Here is a 23,510-nt window from a genome sequence, read left to right as displayed (position 1 = left end):
CTACCACAACTGGTGTATTTCAACGATCTTCAAACTGGTGATTGCAAATTTGACAATTCGTAACTAGGTATATATTTCATCATCAGTCTTGATTTCTAAAAGTTGTCCTACTATCTCTTTTCATTGTTTAAATGGTTTCATAGAGAGGAGTAGCCAGGTTTTGGAAAGCCATGCAAACATCTGAAAAAATAGTAACATAAAATATGCATTAGTCTATACTTACTTATTGTACTTAATTAGTTGATAGTTGATACCTATAATATAAAAATAACTTAGTCAATAAAGTTCAAAACAAATGTTGTAAGTACACTTAATTACAAAACAAAAAAATTACAGAATTAGTAGTTAATAATCCACAGCAATATGATAAATGCAAAAGTGTGTCAACCTGTCTATATGCTAGCTTTTTACAGTAAATTTGTGTAACCGTATATGATGAAAGTTAGTACAGAGATAGCTTGCATCCAGGTAAGGACATAGGCTACTTTTGTCACGGAAAAATCAAACAGTTCCCATGGGATTCTCAAAAACCCTAAATCCACGTAGACAAAGTGGTGGTCAGGCTATCTCTGTACCAAACAGATGATCTGTTTGGTACAGAGATAGCTTTCATCAGACGGTTGTAACTTGTAGGCCACTTTTATCCCGGAAAATTGGACTTCTCACGGGATTTCTAAAATAGTTTTTTCGAGCGGACGAAATCGCAGGAATTATATAGGTACCTAATGTCCTAATGGTGCCTTAATGGTGCACAGAGTTTGACTCATTGAAGTAATTTTGAGTTAGATTACGAGTGAGCTGATTTTATACTTACCGAATTAGTCACATCCAGACACACATCGAGATCTCCGTGGCATTTTTCTGCACAAATATATTCACAGAAAAATCATTTCACAAAGCAAAAACAAGTCCGTAATCCGTAGCCGTGGTCAGCCGTTCAGGCATGAATCGAGTCCGTAAATTAATCCTTAGAATATAGTTATCGAGGTGGTGAAAGGAAATACAGACTACAGAGTCCTGTTATTAAAGCAGGGTCAGATAAATTTAACAGAAATATAAATATTTATGACAGCACACGAAAACATGAAAAGTTGGTTATAATCACAGAGGTTATAATTTATTAATGTCATTAAAATTACAGCAATGTGCCCGCCATCTGTTGACGTCTTTTGTAAACTCTTATCTATTTGTTTAGCCATGCTCGCGCTTAGATGGCACCACAAGCGAATTTCAATTTGCGATTTTTTAATGTTCTGGAGTTGCACCCCTATGGGGTTACATTTTCAATGTACTCTGTGGGGTTCTGGTCTGTGATGTTCTTTAAGCACCTGTCAAGAAGGCTCAAAAAGACTAGAACCCAGAGCCGTAAAACTATAGTAAAACCAGTTTAAAAAATCTGTCAAGAACCTTAGAAATCTGTGGTAATCAAATTATTTTCGTCTGGTCGGTGATTTTCGTATGTTGTGCTTTTATATCTTATTTGTTGAGGAAATCTGTGGAATGAGGTTTTCGTGGTATTTTTAAAATTAAAGAGATTAATGTAATGTTACACAACTTTCTTTTTATAATAGTTAAGTACCTTATGGTTATATTATACCCCATATTAAACCAGAGAAAAATGTTCGAATCAGATGACTATGATCAGGTACCTATCTATCTTTCAAAATATGTACCTATTTTCAATCAAACCAAACAATTACACTACAGATTTTTACTATTTTTGTTTTTATAGGTGTTATCACAATTGGATTTCCCAGATGCATCAGAAAAATTACAGTCCAAGATAGCAGATCCAGTTTTCAACAAGAAAAATTCTGTGACAATTAATAACACTGAATTTATTAGAAGGTCAAGTGGAAACTCAACTTCAGTAACAGAATTCCAAACCAATATTTTGCAACATAGTAATTTAAATTGTCCAAATATAAGAAAAACAAAATCAGGTGATGATAGTCCGGTGTCACCAACACATGTTAAAAGGAAAATGTTGAATTCTTACTTTGATCACAAAAATAAAAGAAAGTTTCCTGGTCCAGCTGGTCTTTTAACAGGATCTTTTGAAGAGAAAAAAGATGAAAGTATTTGCCAAATGGAGCTCCTTTCACAGGTAATCTAATATAAAGTATTTAAAACATAATTTGTATAATTTTATTTTCTGTAGGTCAGTAATGGCACCGATTCCTTTGTCTTACTCTAAACTAAATTTAGAGTATCTGCATCCTTTTCTTTTTAACAATGCTAAAAAAGAAACGGAACATGACTTTCACATTTAAGACTAAATTTTAGTGCACAATACAAATTTAAACAGTAGGTTTGTGACTGGGTGCTAAAATCACGGGTTTTACCATCTAAAAATTAAATTTAGAAGTGTCAAACTGCTTCTGTCCTTTTCATATTACAATAGTAAGAAGAGGGTGCGAATACTCTAAAGTTAGGTTGTGCTTAGAATCAGTGCCGTTGTTCTAATTAAGGGATGCAGGCTCCTCAATGGATAAGAGTAAATTGCTCGCAATCAGTGTAACAGCTTAGTAAACAGTAGGTTTTTAGCCAGGCATAGCATGTTTTAGTACAATGGTGCCACTTAAAATTGCAAAATTAAAAATCCCTACTTCAATAACCACAACCACTAAAAAGTAATTTAATTTATTACCGAATATATTATGTAGAGTTATTGTAGTTGTATAATAATATTTTTGGAGTCAGTGCCAATGTCTCAAAGCTGAAGTCACAAAACAATATGAAGAGTAGGAATATTTTTTTTTTTATTAAATATTTTTTTAATTTTTTGGTTGTGGTTATTGAAGTAGATATTTTTTTGACATGACAGTTGCCCCATACAGTTAAACTGGTGCATGAGGAGTCATTTTGTACAGACAAGTGTACAATTAAGTGATAAGCAAGCTTGGGAATGAGTTGCTTAACAGATTGTGATAGTTCTAATAAGTTTCAATAATTTTGTAAAGTGGTGATAATAAAAAGAATACCCGGCTGAGTTTGTTGTGGGCTCTTCTCAGACCTGGGCGCGTTTGGAACCCTCGTAGCTTTAGTTTTAAGTTTGCGTAATTATCACCACTATATCTTAGAAATCCAACATCTGACCGTCAAAAAGCGTTATTAATTACCTATTTTGAATAAATCATTTGACTTTGACTTTGACTATAGGTAGTTTTTATGCTCAAAATATTAGGTAGCCTCTCCACAAATTTTTTTCCAGGATGTAGATTTCACACAAAACTATATTCATGGTGATGTATTCGAAACACCTTTATGGAAGAGGCTCTTGGAAGATACAAAGAGCTTTAACGTAATAAATACAATAAAAACAATCAAAACCCAGGCTTTGGCAGGCAATCTCCAGAGGAAGAAGGCTCATACTGTTACAGCATTTATTGAGAGTGTTGACAGATCTGGCATTGACCCTTTGATTACATTAAGAGATAAAACAGGTGAGTTATGTTATATACTACATTGCATTTTAAGGGTTTAAATATCACTTACCTACTTTAACAGTGAAGGAAAAGGAAAAGAACCTGCATGCCTGAGAGTTCTCCATGTTTGTGCGTGTGAAGCCTACCAATCCACACTTGGACTGTGGCCAATTATTATGGCGTATTCTGAGAAGAGATCTATGCTCAGTACTGGGCCAATGATGGTGATTGATGATGATAAATTCTCAGCCAAAATACTGATTTGATTCAATTTCAAATCAATTCGATTAAGATCCTTTATTGTGTTGCAATATATATGTACCTACTAGCTGATTAAGCAACTTCGTCTATGTGGATTTAGGTTCTGAAAAATCCTGTGGGAACTCTTTGTTCAGGATAAAAATTAAGCTATGTCACTCTCCAGCTCTTTAACTATACTCATGCAAAAAATCACGTCAATCGGACGTGAAGGACAAACCAGCAAACAAACTTATTTTCGCATTTATAATATGGGAAGTGATCATTATAAATACTTTGTACACATAAAAATGATTGCTTTCAGGGCATATAAAATGCACTCTCCACAGAGATGCGTGGTTGTTGTTCTCTCCATACATTGTCGCAAAATACTGTGCACTTGTAATTTGGAAACCAACTGTATTGACCACAGGGAGTGCGTTCAAGAAACACTACCTAAATATTACTTTAAGTAATATATGGGCTATATACAGTTCAGCGATGATTACTGAAGATGAAACTTTGTCAGATGGTTTCCTAAAGAGCTATGAGGAGGATTTTACTGTTATTAAAATGGATAGGAGTAAAACAGGTGAGTTGGTCATCTTGAATTCAAATTAACTTATCTTTAGTGAAGTTTCTGTATGAGTGTAGTAAGGGATGATGCCAGCGACTTTGTCCCTGTGGATTGAGGTTTTTTAAAAATCCTAAGGGCGATTTTCCAGGATAAAAAGTAGCCTATGTCCATCTACGGCATGCAAGCTATGTATATCCCTATTTCGCCAAAATCGGTTAAACGAATGAGCCGTGTAAAGCTAGCAGGCAGACAGACAGATAGACACACTCTTGCATTTATTATGGAACTATGGATTATAAATTGTAATATTTTGTGTTCATTTCCAGATGTTAATAACTCCTCTCTTGAAAATGAAAGCTTTCAAGAAAGTTTTGATGATTTGGACAATGTGTTTCTAGATGACGTGTTTTAGTGATGTTACGTCTTATAAAGTTCATGTAAATTATACTATTTTAACCTCATAGTTAATAAAAATATCCACATAGGTATGTAGTTTGTTGTAAAACATAACCAATATTAATGTTATTTTATTCTATAGTGAACTAGATGATGCTTCCATGGGAACTCTTCGATTGTCCGGGATAAAATAGGTATGACCATCTTCAGGATGCAAACTATAGATACCTGTACCACAGATCTGCCGTGTAAATTCAAAACACTGTATCTTAGAAAAAGCGTTTGAGAAAACTGGGTCTTAAGGTATTTTTTATTTGGGTTGATTTTGGGTTGACACTTTAACTCAAGTTATAGTGTATTGGCTTTACACAGCAGAGATGAGGTCTAGAACTTTTGATCTATCCATCCCGAGCTTTGTGGCAAATTTCATCAAAACCAGTTAAATGGTTGGGCCATGAAAATATAACAGACTGACACACTTTCGCATTTACTTAAATCAGTTACAATACAGTTATTTTATTTAAAAAACGCATATCCTTTCACTATATTTTATTAGGCATTAAAGTTTATAATTATTATTCTTGACTCTAATTAACGTTTAAGTGTTGTATATGTTTAGCCACAATATGTTTTGACAAAGCACATGCGTCCAAAAATGCACGGTTACACATTTTGCACCTGTAGAGGCTCAGAGTTTTCTTAATTTCGGTATGTACGATCTGTTTTGATGTCCTTCCACTATCTGATACAGGCTCTTCCTTGAAATGTGTTTTTATGTGCTCCTGGCAGTCATCCAATTTTGTATAAACAATCTGAAAGAAAAATCTGTATTTTAGGGTTCACAGATGACTTATGAGTCATATCGAGAGGTTGGAGGTTCGATCCTGAGCATGCATTTCTAACTTTTCGGAGTTATGTGCGTTTTAAGCATTTAAATATCACTTGCTTTTGACGGTGACGGAAAATACGATTTTATTACTAAATATGAATAAATTTAAAAAACCAGAAAAGTAAAATATAATATTTCATCTAATCCATCAAACTTTTATTTCATACGAACCAAGTAACGCCTAACGCCAGTAGTCTATTTTTTAATACCAGAGACTAAAATGACAGCTAAAAATGTGAAACTTAAAAATAATGATACCAGCTTACCAAAAGCCGGTTCAGATTAAATCGTTAATAAAATAATATTTTGTGCTTAAGTAAAATAAACATACGAAATGTGTAATTACAAGATCAAAAAGTAGCACTAATCACAATATTATTTAAAAGACATAAAGAATAATTAGTAAAAAAAATTAAAACTTATTTCATTTGAATTGGAATTATTTTCAACACATTTTGTTGTCTCATACACACATCTGACAAGAATACCGACAAATATTTATCGGTACGTTAAACAATTGCACCACATCACTATTAAAGAGCCGTAAAATACATGCAACATACGAAAGGTCATTTTTGTCTTCGGGATTAAATAATAGACTATAGTAATAGTATTGAACTTGTTACAAATTTTAATAGAAAGTGAACAATTGTAATAAATTATCTCTGATGTTAGTGAGATGTAAAATCTCATACTAATTACAAAGGGCACAGATGTTTGATTCACACAATTAAATGGGCACAGTGGTTTAAATACTTACATTACACATATTGCAAGCATATTGTTTATTGCCTTTACTCAAGTTAATTATAGTGTATGAATTTTCATCTGCATCAATAGTTAAAGTATTTTCGGTTTCAGTTGTGATGCATTCAGTCTAAAAAAATAAAAATAAAAATAAAAATTAAATTCATGATAATACTTTTAGTAATACGACGATTAAAAGTTAATAACACTTAGTCACTTGGGTTGATCTATTACGCGATGATACCCGGATGGCCGAGTAATACAAGAACCAAAACTTTTTCGACTAACTTTTCATGTTCAGGAGGTATCCTGAAAAATCAGGCCAAAAATATATGTATTGAGTTTTTTTTGTGAAGAAATCTTCACTACTAATCCGGAGTTAGAAAGTTGACGGTGTATAAACCCTATGCTTTTGAGAGTACATACTCGTAAAGCACCTGATCTTTCTCTGGTTATGTCGGATTGCCGAGCCAGCAGACTGTGACAATAAATGTGTCGAAAAAATACGGCTTTAGTACGGAACCCTCGGTGCGCAAGTCTGACTCGCACTTGACCGGTTTTTTATTATTACTGAAATTGTCTATTGAAATTACCTCGTGATGCAGCTGTAAGCCCTCCTCAGTGTTATACACGCTCGCGCACGAGCTACACGCGTATATTGTGTTTGGGAGTTTAGCGTTATTATCAGTAAATAAATTTAATGGGATATCTGAAAAAAAAAAAACAGATTCAAACAAGTACCTATGTATTTGTAAACAATCACGTAGCACAAGATTCACAATTTTCGATTGCTACACAAACATCTTGCCATTTCTAAGCGACTTCAAAAAAGGAGGAGGTTCTCAATTCGTCAGAATCTTTTTTTTAAATATTAATTGATGGTGTTAAATAAGTAATTATTAGATATTGAATGTTAAAATCGCACAAAAATAACAAACCATAAATTTCGTAAGCAACTATCACTACTATCGCTATAAATGCGAAAGTGTTTGTTTGTTGGTTTGTCCTTCAATCACGGAGCGACGGATGGCCGTAATTTTTTGCATGGGTAAATTTAAAGACCTGGAGATTGACATAGGCTACTTTTTTATCCCGACAAATCAAAGAGTGCCCACAGGATTTTTAAAAATCTACGTGAACGAAGTCGCGGCATCAGCTAGTATATTGCTAAAATTGTAATTCGCTAGTGCTTGAAGTAAATAAATAATAATTAATTGCGGAGCAGTTCGGTGATAGCTAACTCTACCATCTGTTACTTAGAGTAATGTGGGTTGTAACTTGTAGTATAAGTATGTATATTGTATTGAATAACAGAATATAATTAAAAATATCAACTTACGCCTCTTATTCAATGTAATAGAAATCCTTATAATGCCATCTATTGATTTAGTTTCCCGAATGTGAATGTGCAAGAAATTGTAATGGTTACTTTCACCATCGTAATCATCGTCGTTTTGATATTCTGGAAAATATTAAACCAGTCTGGGGATTACAAACAACAACAAGTTTAAAACTAAAACTACCGACCATTGTAAATGTAAACAGCTGTAATTCTTGTATATAAGTGAACTTTAGTGTCGTAGTGATATAAATATCTTTAAACTGAACTTGACTTCTCTTAAATCAGCCATACTGAGTTTGTAATGATGTCACAGCCTATGATGCTGGGGTCTCTATCTAAGAGCCAAAAAGTAAAATTTAATGAATAGTTTGTTCACAACTACTAAACATACTCTTCCGATACTCAACTGCTAAACATGTACTCTTCTGACACCCACACACAACTGCTAAACATGTACCCTTCTAACACCCACACACAACTGCTAAACATGTACCCTTCTAACACCCACACACAACTGCCAAACATGTACCCTTCTAACACCCACACACAACTGCTAAACATGTACCCTTCTGACATCCACACTAGAGGTGACCAATTTATTTATTAACCTGTTAATTTAACACATATTAAAGTTTGTTGATTAACTGCGATACTAAAACTTAACAATTTTAAATAAAAAAATATTATTAAATCAAAAAATACAAATTATTATAGTTAGGACCTATACCTACGTTCTAAGTAGCTGCAGTAGGTACTTAAGTAGGTAGCGCGAAGATTCCAGGAAATTAAATTTCGAAGGGGGCGCGCGGTGCAAAACGCGCGCGCGACGACATTATACCTACCGATTGCGACCGATTACGTCATGCGCTAAAAATACCGATGCATTGAATATGGTTAAAAATAGCAAGTCAACTAATGTTAAATAGCACCACATCGATATGATGATAAATTTAGCATATCAAATGATTTTGTTGTTCCCATCGAATACCTACGAAGTGTTAATAAATAAGTTAAATAATTTTGTTATTTTTGTTGATGCTTTGATTTGATACATAAATAATACAATAGTCGAAATTTTTGTTATTTCTGTTTATTACCGATACTGTTCGATTAACGATAGTGCGCGTTCATAGACTTTTTGCTAGTTTATTTTTTCGGGTAATTTGATGGTGTAGTTTATTTTGCTCACTTCGTTGTCTGTCCGTCCGTCTGTCTGTCTGTGCGTCCGTCCGTCCGTCTGTCTGTGCGTCCGTCCGTCCGTCTGTCTGTGCGTCCATCCGTCCGTCTGTCTGTGCGTCCGTCCGTCCGTCTGTCTGTGCGTCCGTCTGTCTGTCTGTCTGTCAAGAAACCTACAGGGTACTTCCCATGGACCTTGAATCATGAATTTATCAGGTAGGTAGGTACCTAGGTTTTATAGCACACGCAAGGGGGAAAATTTGAAAACCGTAATTTCTGGTCACGTCATCATCATCATAATCATCATCATCAACCGATAGACGTCCACTGCTGGACATAAGTCTCTTGGAGTGACTTCCACTCCACACGTCACGGTCTTGCGGCGCATGAATCCAGCGGCTCCCTGCGACTCGTTTGGTTACATCACCAAAAATAAATTGAAATGTATTCATGAAAGTAGTGTTTTCAATTTTCAAAGTAAGATGAAATCAAGTGGGGTAGGTATCGTGTTTTTTTTTTTTTTTTGTCAGTGTTATATTTTTAACGTGTTTATTTATCAATAAATTTTAATAACAATTATTGATATTATATTATGTAAGTTTAACAGTATTTGACACCACTAATCCACACACAACTGCTAAACATGTACCCTTCTGACACCTACACACAACTGCTAACTACACACACTGCTATTTATTCCGTAAGAACTTTATTCAACACTAGGTAATTTTAAGAGCCTATGCGATTCCTTACCTTCAGTGTATGCCAATTTTCGGAGCATTTCCGGTATAAACCTAAATCGACAGTTGTTGAAGTTGTCTCTCTCTCTGATTGCCCGACCCGTCACCAGCGAGGGATTGCTTTCACTGTACAAATTCCCTGTTTCATGTTCTTGTACTATCACCTGAATAATTGATTACATTAATTATAAACACCAATTTTACATGAAATCAAAATCGTAAAATGTTGGCAGGGGACAGGGGAAAGTGCGGAATGAGGGTACCGAACGGGCGTGGGCCGACTTTTAACTGCCTAAGCTTGGCGATCGGGGTTCTATTAGGCCAGGTGGTGGTCTGTGATTAAAATTAGGAAGGTATTTATTGACTTTTGATATGCGAAGGTAGAATTCGTGATAAGGCATAATTTAGAGCTGTTCGCTTCACTTCTATTGATTAAATGTCGAAATTTCTACAGTAAAAAATAATAAAACTTACATATTATATTCCATATCATATTATATTTCATATCATATTATATTTCCATGTTTTACTGAGTGGAGTCAGAGTAGTCTGCGTAATCTGCGAATACATTTATAATACGCCTAATCAGCTTCTATGCGGCTTGTACTTGAACGCAAAATCGCTTGGCGGTAATCGGCTTTGCCACTGGGGTCGTAACTAGCCACCGCCGAAGTCTCTCACCAGAAATAATACCTTGGTAATAATGAGTCCTCGTTCCATGACGGCGGGCCTGAAGGCGGGCACGCGCGACAGCTGCCCCACCACGATCTCGGCGGCCGTCACGTCTTTGACGCCGCACTCGATCGTGCCGCGGACCGCTTCGCGTATCAGATCCTCGAATTTGTTATCGTCTAAGCCTGCAAAACCTGGAATTACTTTTTCTATACTCTACTTTGTTATGATTTATGTATTGTGATTTAATTTGTAATTAAATCCTCAGTCAACCTGCCCAAGCCGCCACGTTGATACTTCAGTTTCGTCTACTTGTTTTGCGCGCACTATCCATACTAATATTATAAATGCGAAAGTGTGTCTGTTGGTCTGACTGTTTAACCGTTTTTCAAGAAAGTTGGTACAGAGCTAGCTTATATCCTGGGACCGGAAATAAGCTATTTTTTATCCCGGAAAATCAAAGAGTTCCCACGTTATTTTTAAAGACCCATTCGTTTAACCGATTACCAAATTGAAATAAATAAAAAATAAATAAATCTGTTAAACGGATGGGTCTTTAAGACAAACATCTCACTTTCATCAAACAGACAGACACTTTCGCATTTATAATATTAGTATGGATTTGGTGCCGAAGTAGCTTGCGTCTAGGAAATTGACATAGGCAAGTATATTTACCCCAGAAAATCAATGAGTTCCCACAGGATTTTTAAAAACCTAAACCCCCGGAAAATCAATGAATTCCCACGGAATTTTTTAAAAACATAAACCCACGAATCAAGTCATCGTCTAGTACGCTTATAAGTGAACACTCATGTACAGTAGCCGGCAAGAAATATTGTACATCAACCTTTAGAATGAGATTCCGGCTTTGTAGAGTGTTGTCTCTATCACTCATACCTGTGTGACGTTTTACGGTTTCAACGACAGAGACAATGCTCTACGAAACCGCTATCTCTTTCTAAAGGTCGATGTACCATATTTTCTGCCGTGTACTGTACGTCATTTAAATATACTTTTGAATGAAGGCGTACGTAATGTAAGTAGGTCGTAAGTTCGCTTACCTGGTTGTTCGGTTGTGGCCATCTGGGTATCTTGTGTATTTCTTCCAAGTTTCCTGACCGGCCTATCAGTCTTTACAACTCTTGCTATTAGCTTCTTACCGTTAAATTTACCTAACACTATTTCCGGTGGAACGTCTGAAGTGTATATAAAATAAAAATAATACGTTAGAAATTAGAACTTATTAAACTCAATATTATTTTTTCAGAGCCCATGCAGACAGAAAAGCGTTCATTCAGCGTTTCACATACAACTTTCCCTAGACTTCTAGGGAAAGTTGTTTGTGAAACATGTATCTCGATAGTTCATCTTCTGAAGACGAGTCGTGCTTTTGTAGAGTCTATTCATCGCAATCGTAATCGGTATCAAATTCTGTCCCTTGATTGGCTGAGAAAAAAATGTGAACAGCGTATTCAACCAATCAAGGGGCAGAATTTGGAGTTCATTACGAATTACAATGAATACGTTCTAAGGCTAAGACCACATTACAAAGAGCCTCGCTTATTGCTTAAGAGCCAAGCTACTCGCTTAGTGACCTGCTGCGCGATTGCTGCAGGGCGATTGTCTAAAACCTGCATCAATCATTATTACAATCTCAATTGTTCTGATTGGCTGAATTTGTGCGATTCTTGTTGCAACAATGCATTGTGGCCAATAGTGAGCGAGCATTAACCAATCAGAGATGATTGCGATCGTGACATTGTAGCTTTCAAACAACCGCGGTAGGGCCACGGGAGAATGACAGCTACAATGTCACGATCGCAATCATCTCTGATTGGTTAACGCTCGCTCACTATTGGCTACAATGCATTGTTGCAACAAGAATCGCACAAATTCAGCTAATCACATTTGAGATTGTAATAATGATTGATGCAGGTTTTAGGCAATCGCCCTTCTGATCCTAGTTTAACTGTCGTATTGCAAACTGTCGCAGTTGGCCCACACTGCGAGCGACGCGCCACGGTAGGTGCCGTCACCACAGAGTACATTGAATATTTAATCACCGCGCGAGTCGCGTAGCGAACTAACGTGTTGGTTAATTTTTGTTAATCGCTTAGTGATTCAACGGAAAAACTTTTAATTTCTGCTGTTTTCATCAACAGACGGTATTGGCTATTGTGTGTCACCAAGGTCGGAGCCTTGTATGTGGCCATTGTGTATCATGACTATCATGTACACAAGGATAGCTCCTAACTTACCTCTATGCTTGACACATATAATGTGGTCTTAGCCTTACTTATCGGGGTCGGGTTATTTATCAGTCACATCACCGAATTATTTGAAAAAATCACTACTTATATCAAACTTACTTTTAAATAAGAATTTGGTTTTTATCTTAATTGTGTCACTTTGTTTCTTCACATATGAATCTTTAACGGAGTTCAATTTGACATAATCATGCTCAGCCTCAATAGGTGTCATAATATCTGCTACGTCGGCACACCCGTCCTCTATTATTTCCTCAGTTATAGTTTTCAATGTTCCTGTAATTTGACATTACTATTTTATTCATAGTCTGACTGACTATCCACCAGGGATGTGCGAGGAATGAGGATACATCTATATCACTACCCATATTATAAATGCGAAAGTGTGTTTGTTTGTTTGTCCTTCAATCACGCCGCAACGGAACAACGGATCAACGTGATTTTTTGCATGGATATAGTCATAGACCTGGGGTACATACATACATAGGTTACTTTTTATGCCGGCAAATCAAAAAGTTCCCATGGGATTTAAAAAAACTAAATCCACGCGGACGAAGTCGTGGGCAAGTAATAAATAAAAAAGGAAAAGCTGACTGACTGACTGACTGCACAGCTCAAACTACTGGAGCGATCGGGCTGACATTTGGCATGTAGCCATTATTATCTGTTATTGCTTAAATTTCAAAAATCTGTTCTTAGCATAATATGCTAAGAACAGATTTTTGAAGTTTCAACCCTTGAGGCGGTTTGAAATTTGTGTAGTCCACGCGGGAATAAGCTAGTAGGTAATAAAATGAAACGAATGGGGATGATGTCTATGTCAAAAATAAATTCTTTCTTACTAATTATTAAATAGAGGGTCTTCCAAAATAAGTAAAATCTATGTCCTTTGTTAGTTTTAAGTGTAGTAAGTAGTTTTAAATTATCCATTAAACTAAAAAAGCACGTCAAATCATTGTGACGTCACATACCGGTATTTCATAGAAACTTGGCAAATACCCAATTCTTTAAGAAATAAGCTATTAGTTACCTTGTTGGTTGTTTGAGAAATTCGGGTTTTCTTCTGGTTCTTGTTCCTCTATGATTCCCTCCTCCTCGATGATATATCCCGCCATATCTGCTATATTTTCAACTGCGGGCTGGATGTTTTCCAATTTTATTTCAGTAGGTTTATTTTGAATTTCATCGACTTTTATGGAACTGAATGGAAAAAATGTGTGTGTATAATTTATACTAGCTGATCAGGCTTTCTAATGATGAAAGAATTTAATATTGGTTCAGTAGTTTAGGAATTTATCTAAATATATAATAGGAAAAGGTGACTGACTGACTGACTGTTGACTGACTGATCTATCAACGTACAGCTCAAACTACTGGACGGATCAGGCTGAAATTTGGCATGCAGATAGCTATTATGACGTAGGCATCAGCTAAGAAAGGATTTTAGAAAATTCAACACCTAAGGGGGTGAAATTGGGGTTTGAAATATGTGTAGTCCACACGGACGAAGTCGCGAGCATAAGCTAGTTGAATACAAATAAATGAATTTCTCTTTATAATATAAGTATATACTAGAAGACGCCCACGGCTAGCTAGCCGAAGCTAGCTAGCTGCAATTTGAATCTACATTTTTTAAATTCTGTGGGATTATTATGTTTCCTCAAAAGTACAATTATTCAAGTTCTGGATCAAACTATTTCAGTGGCAAATCAAACTGCAGACCTCTTTCTATGAATAGGTATAGTTTTACATCATCATGATCAACCCATCGCCGTCTCACTACAGACCATGGGTCTCCTCTCAGAGAGAAGGGGTTTGGCCATAGTCTACGCTGGCCATGTGCGGATTGGTAGACTTCACATACCTTTCAGAACATTATGGAGAACTCTCAAGCATGCAGGTTTCCTCACGATGTTTTCCTTCACCGTTAAAGCAAGTGATATTTAATTACTTAAAACGCACATAACTCTGAAAAGTTAGAGGTGAGTGCCACGACCTCCGATTAGAAGGCGGACGTCCTAACCATTAGGCTACTACAGTTTGTACATGTATCTACCTAATAGGGACTAGGGCAAATCTAACTATTTCAACCATAGAGATAGAAATATTAGGTTTCAACCTTAGGTTGTGCGGTATAAGAAGTTTCTGTTATGAAGAAAAAAAATTACCATGTTACTCCCTCTTCTTCTACATTTTCTTGAAGTTCACACTTCAATTTAAGAGTTAGCTCTAAAATAAAAATTATTTATCAATAATTAATCAATAAAAATATATAGGTACATTGTCAATTTGTATAATATGTATACATACTTTCATCCGCTGTGATATCATGTAATCCAGATGAATCTAATAAAAATGTTTTATCACTACTTTCTAACAAGATCCAACCCTTTTGCTCTAGTAATTGATATTGTTCATCATTTAGAGTTATCTGTGAACAGAAAAACAAAGTATAATCATTTCAAAAAAATTGGTAATCTACATAATAGGCTAACTAGAAACCGTAATAAGCTTGCGACTCCTACGCTCTGTCTCAGGAAAGTCCAAAGTCATTTATGGGATTGGGTATAACCCTTTAACAGAATTCCGCAATCTATTTTGGACCTGTCTTTACACAAGTTTAAAAAATCTATAAAAGTATGCTCCTCAAAAAAGCATATGACACAATTGAGGATTATGTAAATGCCCCACGCATTGCTGGAACAAGCGTCAGGTCAAATCCTGCAATTACTTTTATGGCATGATACCTATTTGTACTTATGTCAAATCTTTGAAAAGAGCAAGCACCGAGTTTCTTGCTGGTTCTTCTCGGTAGGAAAGGCATTCCGAACCAGTGGTAGATGCATTTGACGATTTTCTACTCTACCATTAGAGTTAGAGTTTCTACTCTACCATTCTCAGTCCTCATACTTTTGCATACTTTTTGAGGCCTCATTTTGATAACGATAGTTGGAGAGGAAAGCAAAACGTTTGTCAAGAATTATTAGTTACATGGCTAATATTTTTTAAAAATTAGCAGACCTGAGCAATCGGAATAGCAGCCAAGGGTTTAATGGTGTAAAAAATAAAAATTAAGCATAGAATTGGGTACACATTACATTACCTACATTAAAAATAAATTATTTCTCAGTGATTATTAAATAAAGGGTCTTCCAAAATATGTGAAATCCACATGCTTTGTTAGTTTTATAAGTGTAGTAACCATTTTAAATTATCGATCAAACTAAAAAAGTACGTCATTATGATTTGACGTCACATTCCAGTATTTCATAGAATATCACATACTAATTGAGTGTTTTGACGTTCGATGAAAAGTTACTGATTTGACTAGTTGTCAAATACCATATTATATCAATAGTGAATTTTTGCACTTACTTCAGTACAATCACCAGTATTCTTGTCTGCTGCACTTTCAGTATCTATGTCATTAATACCAGATTCCTCAATATTTGTAGTGACCTCTTTGTATTGAACAACTTCATCTTGTTCCATCTAAAAATTAAAAATAAAGAAATAGTGCAATTTAATGATTTTCTAATGTCTATGTTAAAAGGAAAAGCTGACTGACTGACCGATCAATCAATGCACAGCTCAAACTACTCGACCAAATGGGCCGAAATTTTGCATGCAGATAGCTAATGACATAGACATGATTTTTGAAAATTCAACTCTTAAGTAGGGGCTAAAATAGGGGTTTGGAATTTGTGTAGTTATTACACTTATTCTTAAAGGCTTCATTATTAAAGTTCATTCTATTTACCGGAACTTCTTTGGAATTTTCGTCATCTTGTAATAAATAATTGTTTGCATAACTATTGTTCTCTTCATCCGGCAGTATGAATTGGTCTACAAAAACACAATATATATATTGACAGATTATAAGTCATAATATGAACAAATATTTTCATATTAATCTCTACAGTAAATATAATAATAAATTAAAAGTACATGATGAGCCTAGATGGCCTATGAACTATTTCAAGCACATAATTCTTTGTGTTGACCATTTAAATGCTTCACGAGCTTGCCAAGAAATGGGATGGATAATTCTGAGTTTATTTACCTGCAATGCTTAACTGCAAACTCAAGTATAGACAGTGTCTATACTTGAGCCTGTATTATATAAGTTCTTAAGAACAAGGTCTTTACGTTCTTCTACTATAGATATAGAAGGTCTACACTTGTGGATTAATTCATAAATCTATGTACATACCCGGCACAGATATTAATTCAGAAGAGTTGTCTCCATGTATATAAAGTTGTTGTGGAACAACATTGTATACATCACAGCCTTGCACACCCTCCAGCACATCCTTCCTATCATCCACTTGATTTACATACTGGATTGGTCTGTCAACTGTAAGTAAGATAAGATAAGATAAGATTTATTTATTTGCTTTCATTTACATTTACATTAATTGATGGTGGGTGCTTACAGCTAAATATAAGAAGTACATGAGACCCTGTCAGGGTATTGCAAATACAATTTTAGGTACTTACAATAAAATGATAAATATTAAAGATACAATAAAAGGTTACAATTTAGAATACAATAAGAATAGGATTAAAATTATTAAATTATTATTACTACATATTAAATATTATTCATTTGCATGCTTATACATATATTATATTATTAGAATGTAAACTTGAATTTTTTATAAAGCAAGTAGTAAGTACAATAACATTTGTTTAGCCTCTAACTAGAATACAACCAATACAAGACAAGACACATTCGCATTTATGCTTCAAAGTGCTTTTCATCATCATATAACATTAACATTACATAACAAACATTAATATGACATTATTTAATCCAAACTCCTTAAAGTAAGACAATTTGTGTAGGTATATTATTAATCTTGGTTGGATGATAATAATTCTTAGCTATATAGAAATTAGTACATACACTACAGAGACGGGATGTGCAGTCAGTTCTCTTAAGATTTTCTTAGATATGAGGTTACAAACTGCCACACTGCAGTAAAATATAATACTGTATCATGGCCAGCGTGTGCCAGACCACTAGGGGGAAAGTTTGTTTGGATGTTTCTTTAGATCATGGTGGCTTTGGGAGATAACAGGTAATAAAGGTGTAAAAAAATCAGAATAGTATTAGATATCACATCATGCATTGCCAGACACTTAGTATCATGGCAACTCCCTGCCAGACACCCTTAAAGTTTACAAGTTAACAGTAGGGGTTGCCACCAGCACGACGCTAAAGTGTCTATAAATGCATGACGTGATTTCTAATACTATTCCAAAAAAAATATATAAAAATTAGACTTTATAATTTGACATAAGATTTTTTACACCTTTTTAAACATGTTATCTGGTATGCAGCGAAACTTTCAGCTTTTAAAAAATAACGAAGGTCTGGCACGCGCTGGCTCTCCCTCTATAAAGTTAGAGCAAAAGATGGATATTTACAGCAAAGAAATGTGCCATCTTCTTGAACGACTAACAGCTGACTCGTGTCTGTTTCATTAACATAGTTGGTAGGCAGATATTCATATGTTTCGTACTCGTTTTTATCCATACTGATTCACAAAATTCTCAAGTTGAGCATGGAAAATTATACACCATTAACACTGATCATCACTATTGCCTGACTATGCAAGTATGCACTACTCGTCCGAACTCCGAGCTGAGTTCCGTCGTCCATTGACAATAAAACAATAAATAGGTACAATAAAACCATTAAAAACCTCGAAAAATCTCACTTTCGTTGATCGAATTGATTTGAGGATTCGTCATTTAACAAACGTAGTGATTATATACCATAGTTATTTTTTTTTTTTTTTTTTTAATTTATTTTACGGCCCTGGATAACAGTCCTTTAAGGCCTTTCAAAAATTTACAAATTCTAAAATACAAAATTGCTTATAACTAAATATTATTCTAAAAATACAAAATTGCTTATAACTAATTAGTCTAACGTTTTTACACTTTATTTATAGTATTACTTATATAATTAAAAATAGACTTAAAATATGACGTTTTACACAACAAGTCCTTTACATGGCGGGGAAAATCAATTTTTTGTTTTTGTTCCATATTTATAGTGTTTAGATCACTGGCTAATATAAGTCTTTGTATGCCAAAAGCTGGACATTTGAGTATCATATGATTAACATCAGCCTCCTCATATTCACAATAGTTACATTTTTTACTGTTTAGTATTTTTATTTTATTCAGGTGTGTTGGCACCAGACAGTGACCAAATCTCAGTCTATTCATTAATGATGTAAATTTTCTAGATTCACACTTTGTTTTGAAATACCATGGTTGTATTGGTATTTCCTTTTGAATTTCCGCATACCATTTTCCTTTATTTTTATTAGTCACATCCCACACTTCACTCCACAATTTCTTTTGTCTTATTTTAATTGTATTGCATAAATCCGTAAATGGCACTTTGATGCTACTTGAACAGTCTTCATAAAAATTACTTCTTCTTGTAGCAGAATCAACCACTTCATTTCCTGTTATGCCTCTGTGGGAGGGTACCCAAACAAATTCTATATTAATTCCCCTTTGTTTTAAATTAAGTAGTACATTTTTAATTTGGAAAATAATATAAACTAATTTATAATTACTAAAATTAAAATTATTTATAGCTAAAAGAACACTTTTCGAGTCTGTTATTAAAACATAGTTATTCATTTTAAACATTAATTCTTCTTTGATATATTCCAATGCCTTGAACAGGGCAACGCATTCAGCAGTAAACACACTGCAGTCAGAGTTTAATTTATATGATCTACATTTTTTTAACTGTGAATCATAAAAAGCAGAACTTACAAAGTTCTCATTTTTAGAACCATCCGAATATATCCTATAATGATTTTTACAATTTTCTTCAATGAACAATAGGAAGTCTAAATTGGATTTAATATCAGTGATGTGTATTCTATTTTCGAGGTTTATTACATCATAGTGGCAATCATACATAGGCCAAACGTCATTCACATTTATCTTACTAGCAATACTATGCATATAAGTCATAATCATTGACATAGTAGGTCCTTTACCGGAAAGAAGTGCTTCCGCTGTAGGTTGTAGAGTTTCAATTGATGCTTCAGTAACTTTTAATAAATCCTGTGGAAGTAATAATTTGTTTACCAAGTTAGAGTTAGCGAATAGTTGCTTCAAACAAAACTTTTCAGCCAAATAAACACGTCTCACCGGCAAAGGAGGGATACCTGTTTCTACTTCCATTGAATTAATAGGTGTAGACCGCATTGCTCCACTTATTATTCTCAAACCTATATTTTGAATGACATCCAATTTTTTCAACAACGATGGATTAGTTTGCATATACGCAAGACAACTATAATCAAAATGACTTCTAACCATACTATTGTACAACAAAGTCAAAACTTTGGGATCTGAACCCCAAAATGTACCAGCTAAACATCTAATAAGATTAATGCTTTTTAATGCATTTTACAAATGTAGTTAATGTGAGCATCGAATTTTAGTTTTGTATCAAAAATTACTCCTAAGAACTTCTTATTTCTTACAATTGGAACATCTAAGTTATTATATTTAATGTTTACATCTACTGGTCCACCAAATACCATGCATGAACTTTTAGAGGTATTAATACTTAATTTTAAAGTGTTTTGGTAATAATTTTGCACCTGAGTCAATGCTGAATTAACATTATTTACAGCTATTTCTACATTTTTATTTACACTATATAATAACAAGTCATCTGCAAATTGTAAAATTTTTACATCCTTTGTTGTTACATATTTCTCAATTTGAGAGGTATATAAATTGTATAAAATTGGAGATAATGATGCACCTTGCATAAGGCCTTTACTTGTTGAGTTAGGTCCATGAAGTATATTATTATACTTAACATAAAACTTTCTGTTATTTAAAAAATTTGATAGCCATTTTAACATTTTCCAGGAATGCCAATTTCATGAAGAGAAGTAATAATCTGGTTTAAATCAACATTGTCATAAGCACCTTCTATATCCAAAAATACACATACTGCAGCATCTTTTGATAACTTACAGCTTCTTAAATCCGATACAAATGATGTCAAACTCTCATTAGCACTTCTTCCTTTTCGGAAACCGTATTGGAATGTTGGTAATAATTTATTTTTTTCTGTAAAATAATCTAATCTCAGTTTCAGCATTTGTTCAAATAATTTTCCTATGCATGATGTTAGTGATATTGGTCTGTATGAATTACAATCAGATGAAGATTTATCAGGTTTTAAAATCGGTACTATACATTGGATCTTCCAACTCTCTGGAACACATTGATTATCCCATAGCCTATTAAATATATCAAGTAAAGCTAATTGACCTAATTTATGCAATTTTTTAATCATTATATATGGAATGTTATCTAAGCCGGGTGTAGAGTTTTTTCTTGATTTAAGTGCTATATTAAATTCTGCAAAAGTGAAAGGCTTTAAAAGTAACATATGCTTGTCAGAATCATTATTAAATTCGAAAACAGAGGTATTTAACGTTGTGTTATTGTTATCATGTTTAAATTTTGAAATAAAATCGGGAATCCATACATCATTTTTATGCTGTGGTGGGTTTTTAATATGTTTAAACATTTTCATATAATTCCATACTCGAGTAATAGGAGTATATCTATTGAATGTTGAACATAACTTGTACCAACTATTTTTCTTAGCATCCTTAATTATTAATTTTTTTTGTGCATCCAATTGTTTATAATTAATGTAATTTTCCATCAACCCATTTCTTTTATATAACTGTAAAGCTTCTCTCGAATTTTTAACAGCAACTTCACAGTTTTCATCCCACCAAGGAGCAGGAGTTTTAAAAAGTCTAGGACCTTCAATTTTTACATAAGGAACGAATTCTTTTCTAAGAGTATTTAAAACTTCACAGAACTTATCATACGACTGTGAAGGATCTATTTCATCAAAAGATATACCTTTAAAGTACTCCTCTGATTTTGCATAATATTTGGTCCAATCTGCTTTATGAAATAGAAATTTCTCTACTTTGTCATTGACAGAATATTTAGATGGAACTAGGCTTAATTTTGTAAAAGTTGGATAGTGGTAACTACCCAAAGGATCGTCACCTACTGACCATTCACATAGAGGTGCTAATACGGGACTCACCCCTGTCACATCAATAGCAGAGCTATTTGCATTAGGTCTTTGTACTGTAGTAGATACACCTGTGTTTAACAGGCATAGGTCATGTTCATCAAAAATTTCAAACAATGTTTTGCCTCTTGAATTTGTACAATTGCACCCAAAAGCAATATGATGCGCGTTAAAATCTCCTGAGACTATACAAGGTTTTGGTAAGCTAGCAATAATATTTTTAAGTTTATTAATTCTACAATAATTGTTATTTTTATTTTTAGGTGGACAATAAACACATAGAATCGACACGGAACCTATATTAGTTTCTAGAGAAATTGCTATGGACTGGACATCTTGATAAAATTGTGTTGGCAATATTTTATATTTTAATGTATTTTTTAATAAAATGCCTACTCCACCATGTTCATTATTTGCATTTTTTCCTACAAAATTATATCCTGAAAATCTAATAGGATTACTTGTATTTTTTTGCCAGGTCTCATTTAATAGCAAAATATCAATATTATGTTGTTCCAAAAATGTTTTAACCAAGGGTTTCTTATTGTTAATACTTTGGATATTATGCTGCACAATAGTTAGGTGAGAATCCATTATATTTTACTTAAATGTTCTAAAAATGTTTCTTTGATTTGATTAGTAGTCTTAATATTATTAGAGTTCCCTATTGTAACCAAAGTGTTTACTATGGCTCCTAAAAGCTTAGAGTTATTTACAATATCATTGTGTGAAATTTCTGTCTTTGTCTGTGTAGTTTGCTTAGGCTGTGAGTATGTAGTTTGGTTTTTTTCATATGTCTGAGGGCTCTGAGGCTTTGGGAGTGGAGGGAAACTCGCACTACTTATTTGAACTACTTTTGAGTAGGTTTCTTTTTTGTTCCTCTCCATTCTCGCTGCCTTTACAGGACACGTTTTTGATATTGCAAGATGCGCACCCCCACAATTGCTGCACTTCAGTGTATCCGTCGTGCAGTCCTTGTAATGGTGCTCACCAGCGCACCGTGAGCATATTTGCTGATTTTTACAAATTTTCCCATAATGGTTAAATTTCATACATTTAAAACATTGCATCAAAGGAGGAACATAAGTGAAAACTTTGTATCTCCAGTTGTCCAAATAAATATACTGCGGTAGACTAGTACCGCTGAAAATTACACTGATAGTGGAGAGAGGAATTAGCTCCTCTCCCACTTTTTTCAAAAATCTCTTTACACCTATTACTTCACTTTCCGAGGAGAGTTTATTGAATAGTTCCTGATTGCTAGATTCTTTTGGAATAAACCTAACCACCCCTACCCTTTCCACAGAGGACGCCGGGATGAACGCTCGAAGTTTATAAACTGAAAGGCACTCGTGCTTCAAAAAGTCATTAGCCGCTGTCGCTTGTTTGAAGACAAGCATAATTTTAGTAGCGTTTATGCGCCTACTTTCACTTACACCTTTTACTTGTTTAAAATATTTGGATACCACTAGGGGGTTTTTGTTTCCTAGTTTGATATCTTCTGTGCTTTCTACGTATACAGGGAATTCTGAATTGGTACTAGTATCGCCGTACGCCCGGCGATACCCTGGTTTTATAAATGGTTTGTATTTTGCACCATCACTTTCAGAGGGTTTCTCCTTTTGCATTTTCTTCCTCTTTTTGCCCGCTGCTGGTTCCAAATCACAGCCGTCACTATCTGACGGCATTGTACCACAGTTTAACGAAAACTATTTACAAAATAATGTACTATTTACACTCAAAAACTATATTTTTAACAATTTTCAATTAAAAAGCGCACTTCGCGTTTCCCGCCAAAAACGCAAGTCCTACCATAGTTATATACCATATACTCTTTGGATTTGACACTTTTGACTGTTGACAGTTGACCATCACGACCACCGACAATAAAAGATTACGAAGACACATTTGCATT

General features: G+C 34.3%; 2 protein-coding genes across 3 annotated transcripts; one reads left to right on the top strand and one right to left on the bottom strand.

Moving 5' to 3' along the window:
• The first annotated feature begins 1,432 nt into the window (after positions 1-1,432).
• On the top strand, positions 1,433-4,730 carry LOC117990958 (uncharacterized). The gene is made up of 5 exons (XM_034978461.2): positions 1,433-1,645; positions 1,733-2,107; positions 3,215-3,446; positions 3,991-4,257; positions 4,569-4,730. Exons 1-5 carry the CDS (start codon positions 1,544-1,546, stop codon positions 4,652-4,654), a joined length of 1,062 nt encoding a protein of 353 aa, XP_034834352.2. The 5' UTR covers positions 1,433-1,543; the 3' UTR covers positions 4,655-4,730.
• Positions 4,731-5,172: 442 nt separating this feature from the next.
• LOC117991188 (uncharacterized) lies at positions 5,173-18,255 on the bottom strand. 2 transcript variants are annotated; one of them, XM_069504911.1, is made up of 15 exons: positions 17,905-18,255; positions 16,685-16,828; positions 16,232-16,317; positions 15,847-15,963; positions 14,782-14,902; positions 14,640-14,700; positions 13,502-13,671; positions 12,574-12,747; positions 11,266-11,400; positions 10,226-10,389; positions 9,546-9,696; positions 7,614-7,736; positions 6,868-6,983; positions 6,288-6,404; positions 5,173-5,450 (listed from the first exon to the last, which is right to left on the bottom strand). In XM_069504911.1, the coding sequence occupies exons 1-15, from the start codon at positions 18,011-18,013 to the stop codon at positions 5,226-5,228; spliced, it is 2,013 nt and encodes a 670-aa protein (XP_069361012.1). In that variant the 5' UTR covers positions 18,014-18,255; the 3' UTR covers positions 5,173-5,225. The 2 variants fall into 2 exon arrangements, with proteins under 2 accessions (XP_069361012.1, XP_034834633.1); XM_034978742.2 differs by having other exon boundaries at positions 10,226-10,398; positions 17,905-18,254.
• Positions 18,256-23,510: the final 5,255 nt, after the last annotated feature.

The sequence above is a fragment of the Maniola hyperantus genome, chromosome 19, assembly GCF_902806685.2.
Source record: "Maniola hyperantus chromosome 19, iAphHyp1.2, whole genome shotgun sequence".
Lineage (NCBI taxonomy): Eukaryota > Metazoa > Arthropoda > Insecta > Lepidoptera > Nymphalidae > Maniola > Maniola hyperantus.
Note: the sequence above shows the minus strand (reverse complement) of the source record. Positions and strands in the feature narration are given on the sequence as shown.

Bases quoted from the DNA above. Each gene is read 5' to 3' on its own strand.
- LOC117990958 (XM_034978461.2), top strand. From the start codon at position 1,544: ATGTTACACAACTTTCTTTTTATAATAGTTAAGTACCTTATGGTTATA. The intron at 1,646-1,732 runs GTACCTATCTAT...TTGTTTTTATAG, and splicing joins AATCAGATGACTATGATCAG to GTGTTATCACAATTGGATTT. The intron at 4,258-4,568 runs GTGAGTTGGTCA...GTTCATTTCCAG, and splicing joins AATGGATAGGAGTAAAACAG to ATGTTAATAACTCCTCTCTT.
- LOC117991188 (XM_034978742.2), bottom strand. From the start codon at position 18,013: ATGGATAAAAACGAGTACGAAACATATGAATATCTGCCTACCAACTAT. The intron at 14,903-15,846 runs GTAAGTGCAAAA...TTCTGTTCACAG, and splicing joins ATACTGGTGATTGTACTGAA to ATAACTCTAAATGATGAACA. The intron at 5,451-6,287 runs GTAAGTATTTAA...TTTTTCTTTCAG, and splicing joins ATGCTTGCAATATGTGTAAT to ATTGTTTATACAAAATTGGA.